Source organism: Staurois parvus, unplaced genomic scaffold (genome assembly GCF_062004578.1).
Source record: "Staurois parvus isolate SC_StPar_1 unplaced genomic scaffold, SC_StPar_1.0 ptg000012l, whole genome shotgun sequence".
NCBI lineage: Eukaryota > Metazoa > Chordata > Amphibia > Anura > Ranidae > Staurois > Staurois parvus.
This window is the reverse complement of record NW_028317808.1, coordinates 11849918-11877673: the sequence shown is the minus strand read 5'-3', so window position 1 is coordinate 11877673 and position 27756 is coordinate 11849918. Positions and strand designations below refer to the sequence as shown.

General features: G+C 40.6%; 1 protein-coding gene across 1 annotated transcript in view; it reads right to left on the bottom strand.

Annotated features, from left to right (window-relative positions):
- Window positions 1-22033, bottom strand: part of LOC149473698 (centlein-like) — a gene marked incomplete at its 3' end in the record, with an annotated part of 213100 nt that extends 191067 nt beyond the window's left edge. The window contains exon 1 of the mRNA XM_089674831.1: window positions 21868-22033. Coding sequence (XP_089530957.1) covers window positions 21868-21954 — 87 coding nt within the window. The remainder of the gene's footprint in view (window positions 1-21867) is intronic.
- Window positions 22034-27756: the final 5723 nt, after the last annotated feature.

The following is a 27756-nucleotide window of genomic DNA, read 5'->3' as shown; positions in this document are numbered from 1 at the left end:
TCCTATTTGCAAGTATACTGACCACATTTCATTTACCTGCATCAGCCAATATTAATGTTTAGTGCACTCAGAATAATAAAAGATGGTCAGCATACTGTTACTTAGTAGTAACTACTTTGACAAACCTAAAAGTTTCCTGTGACAATGATTTCACAGATCCCCCCCTTATATTGTACTTGTAAATCTTTATGCTACAATTTTAGAAGAAAAGATTTTTGTATACCTACTATATGATGACAATTGCATAATCACCATGTAAGGGAATAAATGGAAAACACAGATGCTAATAAAGTTTTTCTTTTCACATTTGCAGTTTACCAATATGCTGTACACTATGGAAAATGATTTCACTAGTCTTTTCCTTGAATGAATTTATTTGCAAAATAATACACTTTATCATGGTGCAGAAATAAACATGCTTTGTAGATAAAACTCACTCTATTACACAAACTAGAGCAATGTGAATATGTCACTCAGTACCAGCGGATCCAGCAGTTCATCTACCAGCCGCATCATCATATTGAATTATAATAAATGAGAGAACATTTCCCTTTCATCATTTCCATTTAAAGAATTTCCCTTTGTGTTGTCCCCATTAATAATGGATGCAGCTACAGAAGTAGTTTCTGTGGAATGGAATCTGACAAAAGAGGGACGCTTAGACACGCAGCCGTACCACTGAGACTGGATTGTTATTCAGGCACTGGCAGTTTAAAGAAAGTTTGGAAGATTGAGATCACAGACGTCTTCTTGCACATTCTGATTATGGAAGAATGAGAAACGCTCTTTGTAATGACTTACAGCAGCTACCTGTTTACTCAATAGTTCATCCTGAGAAAGCAGGGATACGTAAAATAAAAATAGGACCTTGCCAACAGAATAGCCATTATTCCTTTGAGCTGTGAACTACTAAGGTTTAAAAGGTACTACTGTAGGCAATACAAAAGTACATTTAACAGTCCAAAATGTCTAGAAAAACATAATTATTGGTCCTTTTCTATAAATAGCACATAACGATTAACCCTTTCACAACTAGAAATCAAGGTTTTGTAAGGTATATTGTAATCTGTAGAATCTGAGTAGACAAACTTTATGCAGATCTAGATGTTATCCTATGTAGATCTTGATTATCAGTGATGCTTTCTTTTAATTAATAATTTGCAACTCAATACCAATAAAAAAAATACAAAATATTAGGAGTATTGGCTTATGGTGAAGTAAAAACATAAACTCAATTAGTAATTAAACAGTGGCTAAGTGGATAGTACTTCTGCCTAGCAGCACTAGGGTTGTTGGTTAAATTCCCAGCAACAGCACTTCCTGTACGGAGTTTGCATGTTCTCCCTTTCTCTGCATGAGTTTCCACCAAGTATTACAGTTTCCTCTCACACACCAAAGGCATGCAGGTAAGTTAACTGTATACTATCTAATTTGGCTTTAGTATGAATGTAAGTTAGGGACCTTAAATTGTAAGCTTCTTGAAGGCAGGGACTTATATGAATGTACAATATATATGTAAAGGGCTGCAAAAATTGATGGCACTATATACAGTGAGGAACAGAAGTATTTGAACACTCTGCGATTTTGCAAGTTCTCCCACTTAGAAATCATGGAGGGGTCTGAAATTCACATTGTAGGTGCATTCCCACTCTGAGAGACAGAATTGTTTTACAAAATTCAGGAAATCACATTGTATGATTTTTAAAGAATTTATTTGTCTTGCACTGCTAAACATAAGTATTTGAACACCTAAGAAACAGCAAAAATTCTGGCTCTCAAAGACCTGTTACTGTGCCTTTAAAAAGTCCACCTCTACTCCACTCATTATTCTAACTTTGTAGCACCTTTCTGAGCTCTTTAAAGACACCTGTCCACCCTACAGTCAGTCAGATGCCAACTACTACTATGGGCTAGATCAAAGAGCTGTCAAAAGACACCAGAGACAAAATTGTGGACCTCCACAAGGCTGGAAAGGATTACGGGGCAATTGCCAAGCAGCTTGGTGAAATTAGATCAACTGTTGGAGCAATTGTTATAAAATGGAAGAGGCTAAAGACGACTGTCAGTCTCCCTTGGACTGGGGCTCCATGCAAGATCTCACCTCGTGGGGTATCACTGATGATAAGAAAGGTGAGGAATCAGCCCAGAACTACAAGGGAGGAGCTGGTCAATGACATGAAGAGAGCTGGGACCACAGTTTCAAAGGTCACTGTCGGTAGAACACTACGCCGTCGTGGTTTCAAATCATGCATTGCACGGAAGGTTCCCCTGCTCAAGTCATCACATGTCCAGGCCCGTCTGAAGTTTGCCAATGACCATCTGGATGATCCAGAGGAGGCATGGGAGAAACTCATGTGGTCAGATGAGACCAAAGTAGAACTTTTTGGTCTAAACTTCACTCGTCGTGTTTGGAGGAAAAAGAAGGATGAGTTGCATCCCAAGAACGCCATCCCTACTGTGAAGCATGGGGGTGGTAACATCATGCTTTGGGGGTGCTTTTCTGCGAAGGGGAAAGGACGACTGCACTGTATTAAGGAGAGGATGAATGGGGCCATTTATTGTGAGATTTTGAGCAACAACCTCCTTCCCTCAGTCAGAGCATTGAAGATGGGTCGTGGCTGGGTCTTCCAACATGACAACGACCCAAAGCACACAGCCAGGATAACCAAGGAGTGGCTCCGTAAGAAGCATATCAAGGTTCTGGAGTGGCCTAGCCAGTCTCTAGTCCTAACTCCAATAGAACATCTTTGGAGGTAACTGAAACTCCGTGTTGCTCAGCGACAGCCCCGAAACCTGACAGATCTAGAGGAGATCTGTGTGGAGGAGTGGGCCAAAATTCCTGTTGCAGTGTGTGCAAACCTGGTCAAGAACTACAGGAAGCGTTTGACCTCTGTAATTGCAAACAAAGGCTTCTGTACCAAATATTAACACTTTCTCAGGTGTTCAAATACTTATGTTCAGCTGTGCAAGACAAATAAATTATTTAAAAATCATACAATGTGATTTCCTGAATTTTTCTTTTAAATTCCGTCTCTCAGAGCGGGAATGCACCTACAATGTGAATTTCAGACCCCTCCATGATTTCTAAGTGGGAGAACTTGCAAAATTGCAGGGTGTGAAAATACTTCTGTTCCTCACTGTAGCTGCAGTTGTGCTCAAGTTTGCATACCCGCATACCCTAAAATTCTGGCATTGATATTGAAAATATGACTGTTCATGACAAAAACTGTCTTTTATTCAAGGATAGTGATTATATGAAACCATTTAGTATCACATAGTTGTCTGGTTCCTTTTTAAGTCATAACGATAACAGAAATCAACCAAAATGGCCCTGATCAAAAGTTTACATACCTTGGAATATTTGGCCTGGGTACAGACACACAAGGTGACACACACAGGTTAAAATTCCAATTAAATTCCAATTTCCGACATCTGAGGCTGTTTAAATAGCAGTTAGTGTCTTTGTATAAATAATCAATGCGTTTGTTAGCTCTCACGTGGATGCACTGAGTAGGCTAGATAGTGAACCATACGGAGCAGAAAAGAACTGTGAAAAGACCTGTGTAACAAGGTAATGGAACTTTATAAAGACGGAAAAGGACAAAAAAGGATATCCAAAGTCTAAAACATGCCAGACAATACTATTCAATCACTTATTAAGAAGTGAAAAATTTGGGGATCTCTTGATACCAAGCCATGGTCAGGCAGATTGAAAGTAAGAGAAAATCTAAAATTTTCAGTTTTGAAGAAGAAAGGGGACACCCTCAAAAGAATATATTTGTTCCAATGGCAACTGTTGAAGGGAAACGTTTCTTTACTTTCAAGATCTCTTTTCACTTCTTGCCTTAAGTTAGGAACTGTTAGGGACCAGCCGGTGGTAGCCTCTAGCGGCCCACAGACCAGAATTCCCCAGGGCGCGGAATCTAAGTTCCGACCTGCTTGTTCACCAGAGCCCCTGATGGTGGGGATGGACTTGGAGCAAGCCGAGACCAGGTTGCGACCCCTGGGTGCAACCAGCTGTGGTAGAGGCACCTGTCGGTGGTACGCAGCAGGTGAGAGTCTGATGTGAGGAGATAGAGTAAGCGAGGTCAGACAGGCCGGGTCGGTAACAGCGGAGCAGGTTGGTACAAAACAGCAGGCAGAAGAATAAACGGGTCACGGTCCGGGTTTGGCAACAGGAGATCAAAAGTGCAGGAGCAGGCAGGAGAATGGTCAGGCAAGCCAGGGGTCAGAGCAGGAGAAGTCAGCAGATCAGGATCAGGCAGGGTCAGCAGCAAAGTAAACTCACAGGAACACAGGAAAGACCATACGGCACTTGAGCATTGCAAGAGCCGGGTTTAAATAGCATGCCCGACTCCTGACAGGCGCTCCTGGGTCCTAATGCTTGCCCGGCGCCATCATTGGTGACTGGCGCGCCTGGGTCCTAGTGCCCGCCTGCCTGTACGTTTTGTCAGGACTCTACGCATGTGCAGATTCGATTGCCGCAGCAATCTTCCCATTCCCTGACAGGAACTGAATGAAAATTTCCTCGCTGGAGACACGAGAGGGGAAAAAAAAATGGCAATGGGTTTAACCATTATTTACTCTGGCCCTTCCTTTATTTCACAAGTACCCCAAAACTGGTAGTTTCAGTAAGCCTGCTTTCTCAGCAAAAATCAATCAAGGACTGGTCGATCCCCTCTGTAGCTCTAACTGGATGTGTCGAAAATAAGTTGTAGAAGACAGGAGTGGGCATGTGGGAGGGTCAAAACATCCTTTAAGTATTGCAGAAAAGGTCTAGCTTTGCAAATTAGAGCACCCCATTTTTAGAGATCCCAGGGCACTTATCGGAATAGTGCATCTTAATACAATTTAAGCATCTTAATACAAATGAAAGGACTGCTTTTTTATTTTTTATTAGGCTTCCAGATTCTTTTTGATGGCAGCACTACAAAAGGTGATTCAAAAGTAACAGTGATTACAAGGGCCCAAACACAGTTGCATGCTTAAAATGTAAGCAGTTTTGGTGCAAATGCTCTTGTACCTATATTTTATTGTTTTTTTCTGTTTAACCCATACATGAGTTATAAAGATATTTACACAGTTTTTTTTTTAAAGGATAAGTTCACCTTCTGACAAAAAAAAAAAAAAAGCACTTTTTTTTGCATGTTAAAAAAAATGGCCATTTATTATTTTTTGCTGCAGGAACCTGTAAAGCATTGTACCAGCGATCAGTAGATCACTGGTGCCAAGCAGTTCTACAGACCTGTCAGTATATCCGTTTGCCCATACATCCCCTAGATACACTAACAGGAAGAATCAATGAACTACCATGGCGCTCCATAGCGCCATGGTAGTTCTCAATGAATGAATGGTACTTGTAGTTCATTCATTCACAGAACTCTGTGAATGAATGATGCGACCGTGTGGGTGGAGACATGCATGGCCACACTGTTTTTAAAAAGTGACAGCTTGTACAGAGAACAACTTCTCATACTGCTGTCACAGAGAGGGGAGGGGGAATTAGGCAGTGGCTGCAGCATTTGGAATATAATAGGTAAGGATTGTGAGCGTACTAAAAGGAGCAGCAATGCACAAAGGTAACCAAAATAAACCTCAATAGAAACAATCCAAAAGTGGTGCAGCGCTGCACCACTTTATATTGTAGCATTTGGAATATGCTACATGTTCCACCCTAAAAACGTATCCTTTTTTTCTGTTTATTATATTTTTATTAATTTTATTTACAAACAAATATATAAAACACTTACACAATATTATACCATTGGACATTTTTTACAATACACTATCCCCATATTCCCTTCTGCCCCCAACCCACCCCCCTTCACCTACCACATTGCCCTCTCTTATCTTTCCTCTTCTACAGTTCTTCTATGCTGCTTATGTTCTCCCTCTCTCTTTCTCTCTCTCACTCCTCTCTTCTAATTCATCCTTTCCTATTTGCTTCGATATCTCATCTCCCAGATTATCCTTCCCCCTATTTTACACTCCAAACAGTTCTACATATCTCTTTGAGGTTTTGAAATCACATCATCTCCCCCAAGTTCTTAAAAAAATTTCCATTTTATCCTCTCCGCTATGGTATAATTCCTTCATCTTATAAATACAGTATGTTCTACCCTAAGTATCCAATCCTTTACTCTAGGGATCTCCTGGGCCCACCAAAACGTTGGGATCAATCCTTTTGCCTCATTTAATAAATTAAATATCCTCATATCCTTAGACCGTTTCACTGTTAACTATGGAATAAAGAAACCCATGGTCTTTTTGATTTTAACTCCCGAGAGCTCTTATATTTTTTGCACTATATACCGCCAAAACTCCTGTATCCTGGGGCATTCCCACCGTATATGTGAGTTCCCTTTATCCCACACCCTCTCCAACATAATGGTGAGTTCTCTGGTTCTTGTTTATGTGCCACACTAGGTGTAATAAACCATCTTGCCAAGCATTTATAAATCACTTCTACTACTTTCATATCCACCGCCCGATGTGCTAGATTAAATATTTTTCTTTTTTTCTGTTCATTTAATTGAATTCCAAATTCCATCTCCCATTTTTCCAAAAACAGTGGACAGATAGGTCTGGATATTTTAGTAAGTATTTTATATATACAAGAAGTGCTATGTTTCTGCATGACACCCGAACTCAACATATCAAGTGGATACAGATCTTTTACCACCCCTACTATTTGTGGAACTGCCATTACGAAGTGTCTTAATTGAAAATATTGCCACTCATCTAATACATAAAATAAATCCTTTTTGTGTTTCAGTTCTTGGAAAGAGCATATTTCCCCTTTCTTCATAATATCCTTTAACTGTGCATTTCTATCTTTTATCAATTTTCCTGATATATCCCCTTTTCCAGGTGTGAAAAATTTTGTTCCTACAAGTGGTATTAATGGTGAATTATATTCCCATCCCATTTGTCCGTGAATTGCATCCCATACTCTAAATACATTCCGTGTTAATGTGCTTGTGTTTTAAGAAAGCATACAAAACTGTTGTGGAATCCACATAATTTTATCTAAAAGTGCCTCACTTAGTGTACTATTTTTACCGAACTTTTCCCTTGTGCATTATGTACCCATTCTACTACCCGTGATAATATTACCGAATAATAATATCTCTAAAAATCTGGTATATTTAAACCCCCATCTAATTTATCTTTGCACAGGACTACATATATTACTCTCGGTTTTTTGTTTGCCATATATACCTTAATATTATTTTTTTTTAAATCCCAAAGTATGTCATATATATATATATATATATATATATATATATATATATATATATATACAGTCATGGCCGAAATTGTTGGCACCCTTGATATTTCTCCAGGAAATCATGTATTTCTCACGAAACGTATTGCATTAACACATGTTTTGCTATACACATGTTTATTCCCTTTGTGTGTATTGGGACAAAACAAAAAAAGGGAGGAAAGAAAGCAAATTCGACATAATGTCACACAAACCTCCAAAAATGGGCTGGACAAAAGTATTGGCACCCTTTCACAACTGCGGATAAATAAGAATGTTACAAGCATGTGATGCTCCTGTAAACTCACCTGGGGCAAGTAACAGGTGTGGGCAATATAGAAATCACACCTGAAAGCAGATAAAAAGGAGAGACGTTCACTTAACCTTTGCATTGTGTGTCTGTCTGTGCCACACTAAGCATGGACAACAGAAAGAGGAGACGAGAACTGTCTGAGGACCTGAGAACCAAAATTGTGGCAAAATATCAACAATCTCAAGGTTACAAGTCCATCTCCAGAGAACTAGATTTGCCTTTGTCCACAGTGCGCAACATTATCAAGAAGTTTGCAACCCATGGCACTGTAGCTAATCTCCCTGGTCGTGGACGGATGAGGAAAATTGATGAAAGATTGCAACGCAGAATAGTCCGGATGGTGGATAAGCAGCCCCAAACATGTTCCAAAGACATTCAAGCTGTCCTGCAGGCTCAGGGAGCATCAGTGTCAGCGCGAACTATCCGTCGACATTTAAATGAAATGAAACGCTATGGCAGGAGACCCAGGAGGACCCCACTGCTGACACAGAGACATAAAAAAGCAAGACTACAGTTTGCCAAAATGTACTTGAGTAAGCCAAAAGCCTTCTGGGAAAACGTCTTGTGGACAGATGAGACCAAGATAGAGCTTTTCGGTAAAGCACATCATTCTACTGTTTACCGAAAACGGAATGAGGCCTACAAAGAACAAAACACAGTACCTACGGTAAAATATGGTGGAGGTTCAATGATGTTTTGGGGTTGTTTTGCTGCCTCTGGCACTGGGTGCCTTGACTGTGTGCAAGGCATCATGAAATCTGAGGATTACCAAAGGATTTTGGGTCGCACTGTAGGGCCCAGTGTCAGAAAGCTGGGTTTGCGTCCAAGATCCTGGGTCTTCCAGCAGGACAATGACCCCAAACATACGTCAAAAAGCACTCAGAAATGGATGGCAAAGAAGCGCTGGAGAGTTCTGAAGTGGCCAGCAATGAGCCCAGATCTAAATCCCATTGAACACCTGTGGAGAGATCTTAAAATTGCTGTTGGGAAAAGGTGTCCTTCCAATAAGAGAGACCTGGAGCTGTTTGCAAAGGAAGAGTGGTCCAAAATTCCGGGTGAGAGGTGTCAGAAGCTTATTGATGGTTATAGGAAGCGACTGATTTCAGTTATGTTTTCCAAAGGGTGTGCAACCAAATATTAAGTTAAGGGTGCCAATACTTTTGTCCAGCCCATTTTTGGGGTTTTGTGTGACATTATGTCATATTTGCTTTTCTGCCTCTGTTTTATATTTGTTCCAATACATACAAAGGGAATAAACATGTGTATAGCAAAACATGTGTTAATGCAATACCTTTTTTGTGTGAAATACTTGATTTTCAGGAAAAATATCAAGGGTGCCAACAATTTCGGCCATGACTGTATATATATATATGGAACATATTAAATTTAAACAACATTTTTGGTATTATATACTATCACTATTTTCACCAAGTTTATTCTTCCTACCCAGGAGAGTGATCCTCTTAAACTTCCCCTCAACTCGTTCTTTATCTCGGTTATTAATGGGATGTAATTTACCTGATATATGTTCTTAAGGGACAAAGTTAACTTTATTCCTAAATATTTTAGTTCTTTTTCCCTCCATATGAAACTAAATTATTTTGTAATGAGGTTTTCTCTATCTTTGGGACACTAAAGATAGCGGGGGGGAACGGGTACCCAAATTTGACAGGTACCCGCTTCCACTTCCGCTGAGATCGCCTAGGCGATCAAAACCAGAAGTTGTCCACCTACCCTCCCTCCCTGAAGTCTTGTGGGACATGTGACAGGTCCCAGAAGATGACGGGGCCATTCAAGAAGTGCAGCGCTACTCGCACATGCACAGTGGGCACCCGGCTGTGAAGCCTCAAGCTGTCACAGCCGGGTGCCCACACTGAAGATGCCGGCGCCTGTAATACAGGACGGCTGGTGAAACGGGCTGCGGCTGGGGCAACATAGGATTGTGGGACAGGTGAGTGGCTGTTTTTTAAAAGTCAGCAGCTACAGTTTTTGTAGATTTTTTTTTTACAGAGTAAATGGAACTTCGCTTTAAGTTTGGTAATGTTAACCTAGGTGTCAGGAATGGACTGGCCAGCAATGGTGGGACTCACCTGCCTTTTGATCTGCAGTACCAGGGCTGGCCAGCGGGTGCTCCCAGCAATCAGAGACTCAACCTTTCAGCCAGCTAACACCTGGAACTGATGATACTGGTGTATTTAAGGGATGGCCAGACTTGCAGACTCTGCCTTGGTGTTGTGTTTGTCCTGGGCCCTGTATCCTGTTTCTGTCCTGCATCCTGTTTCTGAACCGCTGCTGACTTCTCCTACTCTGATCCCGGCTCGCTCCTGACCATCCCTCTGTCTGACCCTCTGTACTACGCTGCTTGCTACCTGCTGAACCTGGCCTGTGACCCCGACCAATCTCCGCTTGCTGCCCCTGTACCTACCTGCCCTATTGATATTGACCCGGCCTGCCTGACGACGCTTGCTTGTATGTACTGTTATCTGTGGGTGGTTGGTTTGGTTTGGTTTGGTTGCACTGTATTGTGTTTTAGTATTGCACTGCGTTTATGTTTGTATTGTTAGTGTTAATAAATTATATTGTTTATAACATATCTGAGGTCTGCGTTTCCCTGCGTCAGCCACACACCTCTGGTCACACCTGGGAGCCCTGACACTAGGATTTATCACATAGAATAACATATCATCTGCTTATGCTTTGACTTTATGTTCCAAGTCTCTTATCCAAATTCCTTTAATACCCATGCTATTTCAGACTATTGCTAAGAACAGCTCTAAAGAGAATACAAATCGCAGGGGAGACAGTAGGCATCCCTGCCTAGTTCCGTTATGCATTATAAACACTGATGACAATGAGCCATTGATCTTTACCACTGCTGAAGGGTAGCTATATACATTTTTTATCCACTGCATCATTCTAGATCCTATCCCAATTGCTTCTAATGTATCCATCAGAAATCCCCAGTCTACCCTGTTGAAGGCTTTCTCCGCATCCATCACCAGGAATAGCACTGGGGACTTCTCTGTTTTACTTTTCTGCAAAAGGAGCAATGGTCTTAGGCTATTATCCCTTCCTTCTCTTCCTGAGACAAATCCCACCTGATCTTAGTGTATCCACTCTGCCATTAGATCTTTCATCCTGGTCGCTGATATTTTTGCATATAATTTTGTATCCGTATTTAATAACAAAATTGGTCTATAACTGGCACAATGGGAGAAATCTTTTCCTTTTTTAGGGATAATTGTAATGTATGCCATTAACGACTCTTTTCTCATCTCCATCCCTTCTCCTATTGCATTCATACAGTATATGCATACATTTTTGGGATTAATTGTTCTTTAAATTTCCTATAGTATCTTATTGTATACCCATCCAGTCCTGGATTCTTCCCTGCCGCCGTATTACTTAAGGCTGTGTGAATTTCTTCTTGTAATATTATTTTTTCTAAAGCTAATGAACTTTCTTCTTCTAATCTACGTAGTCTGGCTTCTTTTACATAGAACATCCTTTTCCTTGTTGTTTCTACTACTCCTTTTGGATTCTTGGGTTTTACGTCATATAACCTACTGTAATATTTTTGGAATATATTGGCAGTGGTTGAATATACCATTTCACCTGTCTCATCTCTGATTTTCTCTACATAATTTGCTGATTTCTGTTTTCTTAATCTTCTCATTAGGTATTTTCCTGGTCTACTCCCCCACTGCTATGTTTCTTTTGCCATTTTTGCCGATTCTTGTTCTATTAAATCTTTTTATTCTTCTCTTTTTAATATTATCTTCTGACGTAAATCTGTTTCTAACTTCTTTTTATGTAATTGTTCTAATTCATATAATTCTTTTATTAATGTTCTTATTCTCTCCTCCAGCCTTTTCTCTTTTCAGCCCCTATGGAGATCAAGATACTTCTTATATAAACCTTGTGTGCTTCCCATATTGTGGCAACCGAGACCTCCTCAATCTCATTTGACTTAAAATTTTTCTTTTCTTAACCTTATTTCTGTCTCTTGATCCTGTAAGAGTGTCTTGTTCAATTTCCACATATTTATCCTATTCCGTTCCCCTTGTAAACGCAGCTTCACTGTGACAGGAGCATGATCTGATATTGATATCACATCAATGTCAACCCTAAACAGTGACTCCAAAAGTCTATATTCTATCATTATATAGTCCAATCTTGAATGCATCGTATGCAATGGGGTGTAGAACGTATAGTCTCTTTCCCCTGGATGTTTAATTCTCCAGGAATCCATAAGCTGACATTGATGTAATATTTTTTATTAGACTTTAAATGTTTATCTCCTTCCATTTGTCCTTTTGACAATGTATCTATCTGAGGATCCATACAAAAAATTAAAATCTCCTGCCACAATCAACCTGCCATTTTTAAAGTCCATTAATTTTCTTAACATATCTTCCAAATATACCTTTGGAATCTTGTTAGGACAATAAATATTTGTCAACGTACATTTCATTTCATTTAATTCCCCTCTCACAAAATAGTATCTACCGTATGGGTCAACCAACCTTTCTACAATGTTGAATCTCATATTCTATGCTATCCCAATTGCTACCCCTTTAGCACGTTTTATTGGTGAGTCAGCATAATACCAGGTCGGATAATGTTTTGAATATAGCTTAACATTTGTGAGATATATGCGTCTCTTGTTATATTACTCCAATACAACGTTAGTAAATTTCCCTAAGAATCTTGTGTCTTTTTCCCGGGGTGTTCAATCCTTTCACATTATAGGTCATAAAATTAGCCGAGTTCATCCCTCCTCATCTTTTTTCTCTTTGCTGACCATATCTAGGAGATTAGCCATGTAATTAATTTGTAACAAGAAGATATTTTCTAAAGGGTCCAATCTTACCCTCCCTCCTTCTCCATCCCCTCTCCCCCCCCCCTCTGAAATTTCACCATCCCCCCTCCTCCCTCTAGCCCTAAAACCCTTGGGCCACTTTTTAGTCCTTGAATCGGTGGTGGGGCTAGTCCCACAGTCGATTCTGCCATCAGGGTAGAGCTCTGAGCACATACGTCATTCAGGAGCATGATGAGCAACCAACTGCCTCACCTAAAAATTACATTTCTCTTCCAACCCTCCTCTATTACCCTCTCCCTTCCCAATCCCCCTACTCGCTCAGGAAAAAAAAGGGGGGGGGGAGGCAAGACGTCCCATATTAAAAAGTCTCTCTATTACATCATTTTCTTCTCTTCCTTCTCTACATTTTCTTGGGGACTAGTTTCCAGTTCTCTTTTCAAGTCCAAGATTTCCTTAGCTTCTTCTGTCCATCCTGGGATATCCGGGATCCGTATTTCTAATCTCTTACAAAAGTCCCATAGATCTTCTGGCAATCTCAATTTAACGGAACGTCTATTCTTCCAATCCGCTAGACAGGCTGGAAACCCCCAATTATATCGGACATTTTCCTTCCTCATCTGCTCCAGCAATGGCATCAAAGTTCTCCTTCTTACCTATTTCCAGATGCTATATCTGAAATTATTTGCAAGCATGTTTCTCTGTATTTCATTGCTGGCATCCTCCTCACTTTCTTCCAGATGTACTCTTTATCCTCATAATAATGAAAACAAAAAATAACATCCCTGGGGGTTTTCGGTTGTCATTCCCAGTGGTCATCTGATCCTGTGTATCCTGTCAATTTTCAGTTGCTCTCTTTCTGGTTTATCCATTATTGGAATCTGTAAAGCATTACACCAGCAATCAGTAGATCACTGGTGCCAAGCAGGTCTCCTACAGACCTGTCAGTATATCCATTTGCCTGTACATCCCGTACAGGCAAGAAGATACACTAACAGGAAGATAGACGCACTTTTATTTTAACCCATAAACTCTTCTACGAACATGGCAATAAAAGCAGCAGGTTTCTGGCATGGGCTTTGCAAGCTAAAAAAGCAGCGCATACCATTCTTCGACTTAATTCGATACAAGGTCATCCACCTAAAACATCTGCAGATATCGCAGCTGAATTTGAGCGATATTACACCGAGCTTTATAACCTCCCCCTACCACCTAAACCGACAGGAGATGATAGACCACGCAAGGACATCATCTAGACTTTTCTGGCCCAATATCTTCTTAAAGCTATCTCTCAGTCACAAGAGAAAGATTTAGGTGGGGCTTTGACTTTGACGGAGCTACAACTGAAGCCGGGCAAAAGTCCGGGACCAGATGGTCTTATAACCACATACTACAAATCCTTCATAGATATCCTAGCACACCCATTTTTAAAGGCCTTCAATTAGCTAGATACACCAGGTCAATCCATGCTCTCTCTGAAGCCCACATTACATTGATACCGAAAGAAAATAAAGACCAGACATCGCCAGCAAACTACCGCCCGATTTCCCTACTGAATGTCGACCTTAAGATTTTTGCAAAGATTTTGGCAAATCGTCTACTGAGGATTATTGACACTATTATTTCCACTGATCAAGTGGGTTTCGTCCCTGGCAGAGAGGCTAGAGACAACACCATCAGGGCCATAAACATACACCATTGGCTGACACAGAAGAAACAATCCGGCTTCTTCCTCTCTCTAGATGCGGAGAAGGCCTTTGACAGACTAGCATGGGATTATATGGAGGCTGTTCTATCTGGTATCGGGCTTCCTCCCCGCATCTTGAACTTCATCATGTCCCTATACACGACGCCAACGGCTAGAGTGAGAGTGAATGGTCTCCTCTCAGATGCTTTTTCATTACGAAATGGAAAGAGACAAGGATGCCCATTATCCCCCCTCCTATTTATCATCACACTTGAACCGTTCCTGCACTGCATTAAACAAAATGATAGCATTAAAGGGATTGCAATTAATGGCAAAACACACAAAATCGCGGCCTTCGCTGACGACATATTACTTTTCTTAACAGACCCACATATTACATTGCCTAACCTACTACATGACTTCAAGCTGTTTCAGTATCTAGCCAATTTTAAAATCAACTTCAATAAATCTCAAGCCCTAAATATTTCCTTACCACAGGATACGTTTTGTCAGACAAAACTTAATTTTCCCTTTACCTGGCAGTCTGAAGCCATCAAGTACCTAGGAATCCAACTACTGGCCCATCTTACAGATCTTTTTGCCCAGAACTTCTTACCCATCCTCCGAAACATCACTAAAGACCTGCAGACTTGGGATAAACCTTTTTCTCTTGGTTTGGCAGAGCAGCGATTATTAAGATGAACGTGCTTCCTAGAATTCTATACCTATTGCAAACAATTCCAATTAAACTGCCTAATTCCTTTTTTAAGTCTTTTAAACCCTTATGCACCTCATTCCTATGGTGTAACAAACGTCCAAGAATCAGTTTTGACCAACTCACTATGCCCAAAACCAGTAGAGGTATTGGGCTACCGGACATTCCCCGCTACTATAGAGCATGCCAAATGGCTAGAATAGTAGATTGGTCTACGAATCATAGTCGAAAAGCGTGGGTTAACTTGGAGGCTGCTTTCTCGAAGACCCCACTTGCCTGGTCTCCTTGGCTGAAAAGTTCACACCTCCCTGTTGAGTTCACAGGACACCCTCTTATAGGCCCCACTTTAGCCTATTACCATCAGATAATTAAGACATCAGACTTTTCTTCTACCCCAGGCCCACTCTCGTCCATTAATATGAACCCGGACTTCCCCCCGGGTTTGTCACCTACTTTTCTTGTAGGATCCAGCCGCCCAAATAATCTGTGTATACACCAACTCTTTAAAGATGGGACGTTTCTATCTAGAGACATCATTCTAAATAAGTGGCCACTCCTGACCTTGATGCCATGGATGTATAGACAATTACACCATTTCGTTCACAGTTCCTCACACAGTAACCAATATACTAGACGTCTTACCCCATTTGAAAAACTCTGTTTTACAGACTCTCCCAAGAGACATGTTATATCTCAGTACAGAGTCCCAGCCCTGCTTCACCAGTTCGATCCCAATGTCTCGGACTCTTGCTGGAGATGTCACCTGGCTAAGGGTACACTCATGCACATTTGGTGGGACTGCCCTATGCTGCAGCCATTTTGGGGGAGAGTTCAATCCAAAATTGCACGAGTAACTACGTATAGCCTGGAGCTCACCCCTGCACAATTTCTACTGCATCACTCCTCACTCCCATCCCAGACATATCATAAATCACTCGCCATGCACATGATTAACGCCGCAAAACAATGTGTCCCAGTCCACTGGCGCTCGACAAATATTCCCACTATCCGTGAATGGTTTGCGAGGATCAATAGAATTGAGGAAATGGAGGAACTGATCTCTGTTGCCAAGGAACATCCCGAGAGATTAAGGGGAACTTGGGCCTGTTGGAAGCATTTTAAAACCACCCCTACCTACCACCTACTAATGCAGCAATGATTGACTAGACCTATTCTGACATTGGGGAATGTTCTCTTTTCTGAGATACCTCTCGATCTATGCCTAGATATACCTTTGTCCTTCACCAAGGCTTGCTCCTTTGGAACTTGTATCCGCATATTACCCGGTTGACTGTCTTAATTTGCACCATGGCTTCAGCTATAAGCTGATATTTCTATTGTGACGCATTTCACATGTTGAAAGCCACCTACCCGCAAGAATATACTCCTTTTTTCTGTTTTACCATACCATAAGCCCTTCACTCCCCTTCCTACCTCTCCCCCCCCTTTTTTTTTTTTCTCTCTCTTTCTTCCTTCTCCCTTTCTATATACTTATGTTATCACCAAATTACTCTACTTACTAACTAACCCTCTTTCTACCTGATCTTTAGCTCTCGCCTGTGTTCTACTCTTATCTTCGTACCATAACCAATACGGAATGCTGTACCTCAAAACAGACGTGTTACGCTCCATAACACTTACACTTCCAATTCTTGGACACGTGAAATGGATCTAAGACTTCCATAGATGCTGTTCATATTCGATATCACACACTTCACACTTCCCTGACAGAAAATCCTGCTCAACGGTCAAAAGACAATATATCTCCTAACTCATTTCTTATTTGTGGTACAATTCCTGGATTGTAATATTATGTTGACTAAATGTTTTACAACGTTATGTTTTGTATTGCCTGTTATGCTTTGACCCGTCTGCGACACGGGAGTCGACATACAGTAATCTGTCCGATTTTGGATTCACATCTGTATATGTATTGTTATGCCTGCTTTCTTCTAATAAAAATCTTTTTTGGAAAAAAAAAAAAAAACAGGAAGAATCAATTAATTACCACGGCGCTCCATAGCACTGTGGTAGTTCTCAATGAATGAATGGTACTTGTAGTTCATTCATTCACAGAACTCTGTGAATGAATGATGCAACCATGTGGGTGGAGCCATTCACGGACACACTGTTTTTAAAAAGTGACAGCTTGTACGGAGAACTTCTTCCCATACTGCTGTCACAGGCAGGAAAGGGGGAATCGGGCAGTGGCTGCAGCATTAGGAATATGTTACATGTTCCACCCTAAACACGGGTGGAACATGTAGCATGTTCCCAATGGTGAACTTATCCTTTAACACATTTTTCCTCTCAAAAATGTTGCTCAGATTTCTAACAATTCATTGCTAAAGACTTGAAAAGGCACAGAAAATAATGCATTAAAGTGTATGTAAATCTAAAATATAACTAGCTTTTAATCCATTCCTCAGTCCCAGTAAACATACACTATATTGCCAAAAAGTATTGGCACACCCCTTCATATCATTGTATTCAGGTTTTCTAATCACCTCCATTGCCACAGGTGTATAAAATCAAGCATCTAGGCATGCAGACTGTGTCAAAAAAAATTTGTAAAAGAAAGGGTCGCTCTCAGGAGTTTAGTGAATGCAAGCATGGTACCCTGATAAGTTGCCACCTGTGCAATAAGTCCATCCGTGAAATTTCATTGCTACTAAATATTCCACGGTCGACTGGTAGGGGTGTTATAATAAAGTGGAAGCAACTGGGAACAGCAACTCAGCCATGAAGTGGTAGGCCATACCAAATGACAGAATGAGGTCAGCGCATGCTGAAGCACACAGTGCGCGGAATTCGCCAACTGTCTGCAGGGTCAAAAGCTAAAGATCTCCAAACATTGTGTGGCCTTCAGATTAGAACAACAGTGCGTAGACAGCTTCATGGAATGGGTTTCCATGGCTGAGCAGCTGCATCCAAGCCTTACATCACCAAGTGCAATGCAAAGCATCGGATGCAGTGGTGTAAAGCACGCCGCCACTGGACTCTAGAGCAGTGGAGATGTGTTCTCTGGAGTGCTGAATCATGTTTCTCTGTTTGACAATCCATAGGACATGTCTGGGTTTGGTGGCTGCCAGGAGAACGATACTTGCCTGACTGCATTGTGCCAAGTGTAAAGTTTGGTGCAGGAGGGGTTTTTGTGTGGGGTTGTATTTTTAGGGATTGGCCTTGGCCAATTAGTTCCAGTGAAGGGAATTCTTAAGGAGTCAGCATACCAAGACATTTTGGACAATTTCACGCTCCCAGGTTTGTGGGAACAGTTTGGGGATGGCCCTTCCTGTTCCAACATGACTGCGCACCAGTGCACAAAGCAAGGTCCATAAAGACATGGATGAGCGAGTTTGGGGTGGAGGAACTTGACTGAATAAAAAAGGATGACAGGCGCATGGAATAAGCAGTCCACGTAGTCTCTAGGCTGAGTATGGGGTCAGGAGCTGGCGGCGGAACAAACGGTCTGGAGATACCTGGCGAGCTGTGATAGAGCGAAGCAATGACTTTGGAGTGGACAAGACAAACACAGTACCTCTGAGTGTAGACTGTAAGATGTATTCAATGGTGAACATAAATAAAACCACTCACATGTAGATGGCAATAAGTAGGCTCATAAGGGGTTAACAAAGCATAACGCCTCAAGCTTGTAATCTGGAACAGTGAACAGGAATGAAGGCTCAACAGCAAGGAGCGCTGGAGAGGTGTTTAAGTGGAGCCTGTAGTGCAAGCCTGACAAGTCTGTGTGAACTCTGGCTGGACAGCAGGGAGCGCTGGAGTGATGTAAGATGGAACCTGGAAATGGAAGCCTGGCAAGTCCCTGTACACGCCGGAGCAGTGGTGATGGCATGTGACGTCATAGGCATGCAACGCGTTTCTGTGCTTGTGCAGGATCCTAGCATTGGTGCGCTCCTTTCTCAAGCATAGGCAGAACACTGACACAGAAGGAGCCTTATATGGAGCAAGGAGACATGTGGAACGAAGCAGGAAACATGTAGTTAATGTTTTAACGAAAAGGAAGGACCACGAAGGTGTTATACAACGGAAAGGAATCAAAATGGAGAAATAAAATATAATAATAGATAATGAAATAAAAAATAAATAAAAAAGGAGGAAACACAAAACACAAGAAAAAAAGGGGGGGGGGGAGTTAATGAGAATGAAATAAATACATGGGTAGCAGTGATATGCTAAACCATATTGCAATTACACTGGGCTACGGGTACCGACCCAAACAATATAGAATTGTGTTGTTATACATAAATAACATACAGTGGGGATCGAAAGTTTGGGCACCCCAGCTAAAAATTTGTATTAATGTGCATAAAGAAGCCAAGGAAAGATGGAAAAATCTCCAAAAGGCATCAAATTACAGATTAGACAATTTTATAATATGTCAACAAAAGTTAGATTTTATTTCCATTATTTACACTTTCAAAATAACAGAAAACAAAAAAATGGCGTCTGCAAAAGTTTGGGCACCCTGCAGAGTTAATATCTTGTACTGCCCCCTTTGGCAAGTATCACAGCTTGTAAACGCTTTTTGTAGCCAGCCAAGAGTCTTTCAATTCTTGTTTGAGGTATCTTTGCCCATTCTTCCTTACAAAAGTCTTCCAGTTCTTTGAGATTTCTGGGCTGTCTGTCACGCACTGCTCTTTTAAGGTCTATCCATAGATTTTCGATTATGTTGTGGTCAGGAGAATGTGAAGGCCATGGTAAAACCTTCAGTTTACGCCTCTTGATGTAATCCCCTGTGGATTTCGAGGTGTGTTTATGATCATTAGCCATTTGTAGAAGCCATCCTCTCTTTAACTTCAGCTTTTTCACAGATGGCATCAAGTTACCATGCAAAATTTGCTGACATTTTATTGAATCCATTTTTCCTTCTACTCATGAGATGTTCCCTGTGCCACTGGCTGCAACACAACCCCAAAGCATGATTGATCCAACCCCATGCTTAACAGTTGGACAGAGGTTCTTTTCATTAAATTCTGTGCCCCTTCTTCTCCAAACATACCTTTGCTCATTCAATTTTAACCTCATCGGTCCACAGAACTTGTTTCCAAAATGCATCAGGCTTGTCTATATGTTCATTTACAAAGTTCAAACGATGATTTTTGTGGTGAGGACGTAGAAGAGGTTTTCTTCTGATGACTCTTCCATGAAGACCATATTTGTACAAGTATCTCTTTATAGTGGAATAGTGTACCACAACTCCAGTGTCTGCCAGATCTTTCTGGAGGGATCGTGCAGTCAAACGTGGGTTTTGAATTGTTTTTCTCACAATCCTGCGAGCTGTTCTGTCTGATATTTTTCTTGGTCTTCCAGATCTTGCTTTAACTTCCACTGTTCCTGATGACTGCCATTTCTTAATTACATTCCGAACAGAGGATATTGACATCTGAAAACGCTTTGCTATCTTCTTATAGCCTTCTCCAGCTTTGTGAGCGTCAACTATTTTCAGTCTCAGTTTTCTAGACAACTGCTTAGAAGAACCCATGGTGCTGATTGTTGGGGCAAGGTCAGATGAGTCTGGGCATTTAAAACCTTTGAAATTGACATCACCTGGTCTTCCCAGACGATGATTGAGAACAATCCATGACACTGGCAGGTCTCAGCTTTGCAAAGGGGGCAGTGCATGCTATAAATTCTGCACAAGGTTTCCCTGTGGCAGAGCTTGTGAAAGCGCTCCGCCTCTGGGAGATCAGTAGATATGGATTCAATAACCAAGTTGAGTTTAATTAAATAATGTAACCAAACCAAAAACACTGAAACTTGAAATAGAGCGCCAAGTTCGCACATCACTGAGCTTAGTCGCAAAATCGTTTTCAGTGTCTGATAAAGAATTTCCCCACGAATCATTATCACTCAATTCTGCAAGTAGTTCTAATTTACGATCTCTGTTCTCTAGCTGGTCTAAAACCGCTTTTGACCTAAAGGGACGCTTTTTGGACGCCATGGACGTTTCTCAGTTTCCAAGGAGAAAGAACAGTAAAAATGTAGGCAGGGCGCAGGGCACAGGACAAATCACTAGGGACAAAATGTATGTGAAATGGTTTGATACAGTAATGTTATACTATGAGATTTTAGTGTATTGAGTGAATGTCACTTTTAAAATGTTTGAATATCCCGCCGGTTCCGTCCCCCCGTACGTCACATATGTATCAACACTCGCAGGGAACAGAACCCGGAAGACAGATGCCGGCATTGGCCAGAGGAGATAGCAGGGGATGCTGCAGGGGGGACATCGCGGGAGCGAAGGACAAGGTAAGTGCAAGAGGGAATCCCTGAGCAACGCTGCAGGGTAATCCCGAGTGTAGCTCGGGGTCCGCTTTTGGTACTGAAACTTTACCCTGAGCTAAACTCAGGAATACCTCCAGGGGGGTTAATACATGAAAGGATTTTGCTCACTTAAGTAACCACAGCTTGGCATTGCATGCTGTTAATAAGCGTATGATCCACCAGAACCCCCAGATCCTTCTCCACCACTGATTCCCCCAGTTGTACTCCCCCTAGTATGTATGATGCATGCATATTTTAGCCCCAAGTGCTTAACTTTACATTTATCAACATTAAACCTCATTTGCCACACAGTTGCCCAAATAAACAGTACATTGAGGTCGGCTTGTAAAATTGGCTGTATAGTGCTGTTTTCATGCAATTGAAAGGTAAACTGTACAACTGGAAACCATGTAAATGTGAGCAGGGCCTAAAGTGTATGTAAACCCTTACAATGAAATTCCTATTTGCTTTGTTACATATACCATTGAAAGCTTTTTGTTATATCTGCTCAATAAGTGCGAAAAAATACTTGTGGAGTTCTCCTGTGCATACTTCCCGCATTATCTCAAGAGCCTAATTAGCCCTTCTCGTTCTTGGGACTACAGTATAATTACCCCCCATATTATGAAGAATACCACGGGTGGTTGAGGGTAGTGGTTTACAAAAAGACAATATGCAGTTTGGAGAGATGTACAGCAGTTTTTCTTATTTTGCCCAGGATTGTTTTTCTTACTTTTGCTGATGCTAATGAGTTGAAGTTGTACTTTATTTTATGCCATACCTGACACTGGGATAGTTCTTCAGTTAAACTGTTGATTTTTTCCTCCAGTTGTAGAACATGTTCCTGAATGTTTTGCTTTGCTGCCATTTTTCCAGTCTTTTCTTGATAATGCAAGTGATGGAAATAAATGTTTTGATTTTTTTTGTGGGTTTTTTTTTTATCAACAATTGAACTGTGAAAAATACAGAGATAAATAATCACAAAGATTTCATAGAATAATTAAAAACATTTTTTTTAACTTTTTTTTTCAAATAAAATTTTTTAACGTAAATAAAGGAATGCGCTAATACCACAAACTATTCCTAATTTAGTGTAGAAACATTAGTGCAAAAGATATATATATCTATTTTCAATTAATATCAAAAAATATCAAAATTATGTGCAAAACTATTTTTTAGTGCATAAGTAATTTAAATAATTAAATTTGTGAATATAAAAAATTGTCCAATTCTGAATTTCTTCAAATGTCCAAACAAATCCTTTTCAAATTCAGGTGCTCTCAAAGAAATTGTGCCAAAATCCACCACCAAAGTAAAGTTGGGTAACTCACCAGAGCTCCATGCTGATCAATCTCTAGATCAGCAAAAAACGCTTTTTGCTCTGGGAGCAGATGCAATAAATCAACTTCTCAGGTGTGATGATCAATAACTACACAATCATCCATAAGGTAGGTATCCACCACTCAATATAATGGTTCCAGGAGCATTATATCACTCTCTCTCTCTTTTTATATCTCTCCACTGAGGTCATGTTTGGGAATGAAAGAGAAAATCATGGTGCAGCCAGTTTTTTTATAAAAGTATCCAACAATTTAATAAAGATTTACACTCACAAAAAGGGTGTCTTCACCGACACTAGTATAACAGCATAAAACAGCAAATGGTATAACAGTCTCCTGTTCCCCGCACACTCACTACAGCGTTCGTGACTCAATCTTCTCCACAGACGTCAGCATCCAGCAAGCCAAGCCCTACTAGTTTCGTCATGAGACGTCGTTCATGACGAAACTAGTAGGGCTTGGCTTGCTGGATGCTGACGTCTGTGGAGAAGATTGAGTCACGAGCGCTGTAGTGAGTGTGCGGGGAACAGGAGACTGTTATACCATTTGCTGTTTTATGCTGTTATACTAGTGTCGGTGAAGACACCCTTTTTGTGAGTGTAAATCTTTATTAAATTGTTGGGATACTTTTATAAAAAAACTGGCTGCACCATGATTTTCTCTTTCATTCCCAAACATGACCTCGGTGGAGAGATATAAAAAGAGAGAGTGATATAATGCTCCTGGAACCATTATATTGAGTGGTGGATACCTACCTTATGGATGATTGTGTAGCTATTGATCATCACACCTGAGAAGTTGATTTATTGCATCTGCTCCCAGAGCAAAAAGCGTTTTTTGCTGATCTAGAGATTGATCAGCATGGAGCTCTGGTGAGTTACCCAACTTTACTTTGGTGGTGGATTTTGGCACAATTTCTTTGAGAGCACCTGAATTTGAAAAGGATTTGTTTGGACATTTGAAGAAATTCAGAATTGGACAATTTTTTATATTCACAAATTTAATTATTTAAATTACTTATGCACTAAAAATTGTTTTGCACATAATTTTGATATTTTTTGATATTAATTGAGAATAGATATATATATCTTTTGCACTAATGTTTCTACACTAAATTAGGAATAGTTTGTGGTTTTAGCGCATTCCTTTATTTAAGTTATAGCACTAAGAAATTTATTTGGTTTCTTTGAGGTGGAATTGCTGCTTTAAAGTATTAAGGGTGTGGCGCTTTTATTACACTTGTGATATTGTAAAATTTTTTAACGGCCTATGTATTTAATTGAATGACTTAACAGTTATAGAGGGGTATAAATGTGGGCTTGTAAAGTAATATAATAATTTGTGCATCTTCATTATAAATATAAACATTATAAACAACTAAAATGTTAAGTTAGAAAAAATTTTAGAAATGATCTAATCAATACGTATAACCATATCTAAGCTCAATATAAAGACATAGCAAATTAACATTTTAGTTAGAACTGTAGGAAGAAAGATGAAGATCTACTGCATTCATATGGAAAAAATCGGATTTTACCATAGAGTATAGAAAAGTTTTTTGTTTATCAGAAGAGACTGCAAAAGTCTCTTCTACAAAAAAAAGAAAAAATTCTACTTGCTAGCAAACCTTTGTTATCAAAGAATAGTTCAGCAAAAGTTACATTTTGAAAATTGGGTTGAATTACCTGCAGTTTTCAATGTTTGGGGGTTTATGGAGAGCAAATGTCTACTGTGCGATCTCCGACAATGAAAGTTCACATCTTTTTCTGACATAAAAAGTCACTCTTTTAGCTTTAGTCTGCATAAATCAGGAGTCCAGCAAAAATGGTGGAACATCCATATAACAAATGTGTCAAGTGGACACACAAATGTGGATGCTTCCTTCATCTTCCCAAAAATCCCTTGTAGGGCTTGTTCACAGTATGTGCAGAGACCTGTGTTTTTCTCCATTGGATAAACACAGGTCACATCTATGCTTACATATAAAACATTGTTTTCTGTGTGCCCTATTGACAAAATGCTGGTGTGGTGCGATGCAGTATGGAAAAATGCAGCATATCTCCTTTTTTTCCACAGAACGCTGCAAGCTGAATAGACAACTTGGAAAGCAAACTTCCACCTCTCAAACCTATAACAAGGGGAAGGATAGGAATAGAGCCAAACTTGGGATAAAGTGTTCAAAGTAAAAAAAAATGGGTAATTGGTTTCAGAGACCACAGCGTGCAGAACAAAGCAAGTTGTCAAATACCAGAAAGAAACTGTGTTTTTAGAGTTTGGTGGCGATGGTGCAATGCTGAATGTTTGAAAAGTCATATGCCAGCTGTGACTATGAGCATAAGTCGCAGTGCATCTTCAAGGTTTGGTGGCCATGGAATGACACTGAGCATTCCCAGTGACCTAGGAGCAGAAGATGAAGTGAAGTGAAGGTTTTTATGCCAAGGCGTGCCAAAAGTCACTGATCATGCAGTTGACTGTAATAAAAAATATTGAAAATTGGGGGTGTCTGGTGTGACACTGCCAACAGCATGAAATTTTAAACTAGCAGCAATCTAGAGAAGGCACCCTACCTCCTTAGGACACTAAGCTAACCTGGGGCTGGCTAGCTGAACTGGAGGGTGTAGCCGGAGAACCCTCTCAAAATTACTGCCTGTTCCTCTCTACCACAGCTGTATTCCAGTGCTGGAAGACAAAAGGAAGACTACAGTAGGCCATAGTTACATATAGTGCAGCATTGCCTATTAGATTACGTTAAAGATTTGTATTGGGGGCGGCAGCATAGGGTAGGATTTGAAAAAAATGTAAATGAAATATTATATATATATATATATATATATACAGTTGCAAGAAAAAGTATGTGAACCCCTTGGGATTACGTGGAGTTTTGCATGAATTGGGCATAAAATGTGCTCTGAACGTCATCTAAGTCACAACAATAGAAGAACACAGTCTGCTGAACATAATACTACACAAACATTAGATGTTGCCATGGTTTAATTACACATAACATGTAAACATTCACAGTGCAGGGAGGAAAAAGTATGTGAGGCCCTAGCTTAATGACTTCTCCCAGAGCTAATTGGAGCCAGGAGTGAGCCAACCTTGACTCCAATCAGTGTGATGATATTGGATGTGTTGCTGACAGCTGTCCTGCCCTTAAAAACACACACCTGTTTTGGGTTTACTGGTTTCAAGAAGCACTGTCTGATGTGAACCATGCCTCGCAGAAAAGAGCTCTCAGAAGACCTACCATCAAGAATTGTTGACTTGCATGAAGCTGGAAAGGGTTACAAAAGTATCTCCAAAAGCCTTGATGTTTGATGTGTCCACGGTAAGGCAGACTGTCTACAAATGGAGAAAGTTTAGCACTGTTGCTACTCTCCCTAGGCGTGGTCGTCCTGTAAAAATGACTGCAAGAGCACCGCGCAGAATGCTGCATGAGGTAAAGAAGAATCCCAGAGTGTCAGCTAAAGACCTACAGAAATCTCTGGCACATGCTAACATTTTTGTTGACACATCTACAATAAGGAAAACATTAAACAAGAATGGAGTACATGGGAGGACACCACGGAGGAAGCCATTGCTGTCCAAAAAGAATATTGCAGCACGTTTGAAGTTTGAAAAAGAGCACCTGGATGTTCCACAGCACTACTGGCAAAATATACTGTGGACAGATGAAACCAAGATTGAGTTGTTTGGGAAGAACACACAACACTATGTGTGGAGAAAAAAAGGCACAGCCCACCAACATCAAAACCTCATCCCCACTGTGAAACATGGCAGAGGGAGCATCATGGTTTGGGGCTGCTTTGCTGCCTCAGGGCCTGGACGGATTGTTGTCATTGATGGGAAAATGAATTCCAGAGTTTATCAAGACATTTTGCAGGAAAACGTACGACCATCTGTCCGCCAACTGAAGCTCCGCAGAGGATGGGTGATGCAACAGGACAATGACCCAAAGCATACAAGTAATTCAACAAAACAATGGCTACAACAGCACAGAATACGCCTTCTGGAGTGGCCCAGTCAGAGTCCTGACCTCAACCCGATTGAAATGCTGTGGCATGACCTTAAGAGAGTGATTCACACCAGACATCCCAAGAATATTGCTACACTGAAACAGTTTTGTGAAGAGGAGTGGTCCAAAATGACTCCAGATCGTTGTGCAGGTCTGATCTGCAACTACAGGAAATGTTTGGTTGAGGTTATTGCTGCCAAAGGAGGGTCAACCAGTTATTAAGTCCAAAGGTTCACATACTTTTTCCTCCCTGCACTGTAAATGTTTACATGTTATGTGCAATTAAACCATGGCAACATCTAATGTTTGTGTAGTATTATGTTCAGCAGACTGTGTTCTTCTATTGTTGTGACTTAGATGACGTTCAGAGCATATTTTATGCCCAATTCATGCAAAACTCCACGTAATCCCAAGGGGTTCACATACTTTTTCTTGCAACTGTATATATATATATATATAAAGAAACAGAAATATAATATCCCAGGTGATGAGGAGATGAAGTAGTAAAGTAGGTAACTAGGGCTAAACAGGAGTTAATAAAGGGTTAAATAGGAACAAGTTTTAAATTTTTTTTTTTTTTACTTTAAGTCCTCATGCACACTGGACGTTTTTACAGCTACTGTGTTTTGGCTTTTATTTATTTATTTATTTATTTATTGAGTTTATATAGTGCCAAACGGTTTGCTCAGCGCTGTACAATAGAGGGGGGGACAATACATGAAACAGAACAGTAACATCAAACAGCACATAAGGGGTAAGAGGGCCCTACTCTTTCGAGCTTACAATCTAGGCTTTTGGCACTTTTTCTACAGCTAGTAAACTCCCAAACATGTTATCCTATGTGTCCATGCACACATAGACTGTAATCAACGTTTTCTGGCAGGAGCGTTTTTTGGCTGGAACCCCCCCCCAGAACTAGTGGGTTTCTAGGAGTTTTTTAGCTGTAAAAACGCTCTAATGCTGAAAAAACATGGCAAAACGCGGTAACTTTTTTTAGCAAAAAAAAAATTATTTTAGTAGAAAAAAAACAATAAAAAACGCAAAACGCGAAAACGCTGCAAAACGCCGCTAAATGCTAATGCAAAAACTCTAAAAAACACTGAAAAACTCACGTTTGTACAGTGACTTTACACAGCTAACATTACCAGCGTTACTAAAATGCCCAGTGTGCATGGGGTCAAAGGGTTGCTTTCATATCCCTCTGATCTACATATGACGCCCTCCCAGAACTGGACAACCTCGCTGCAGCCGCCATTCGGCCATAGTGCAGCTGGGGGACGTGTTCTGGGATGACGTCATATTACGCCCCCCTAAG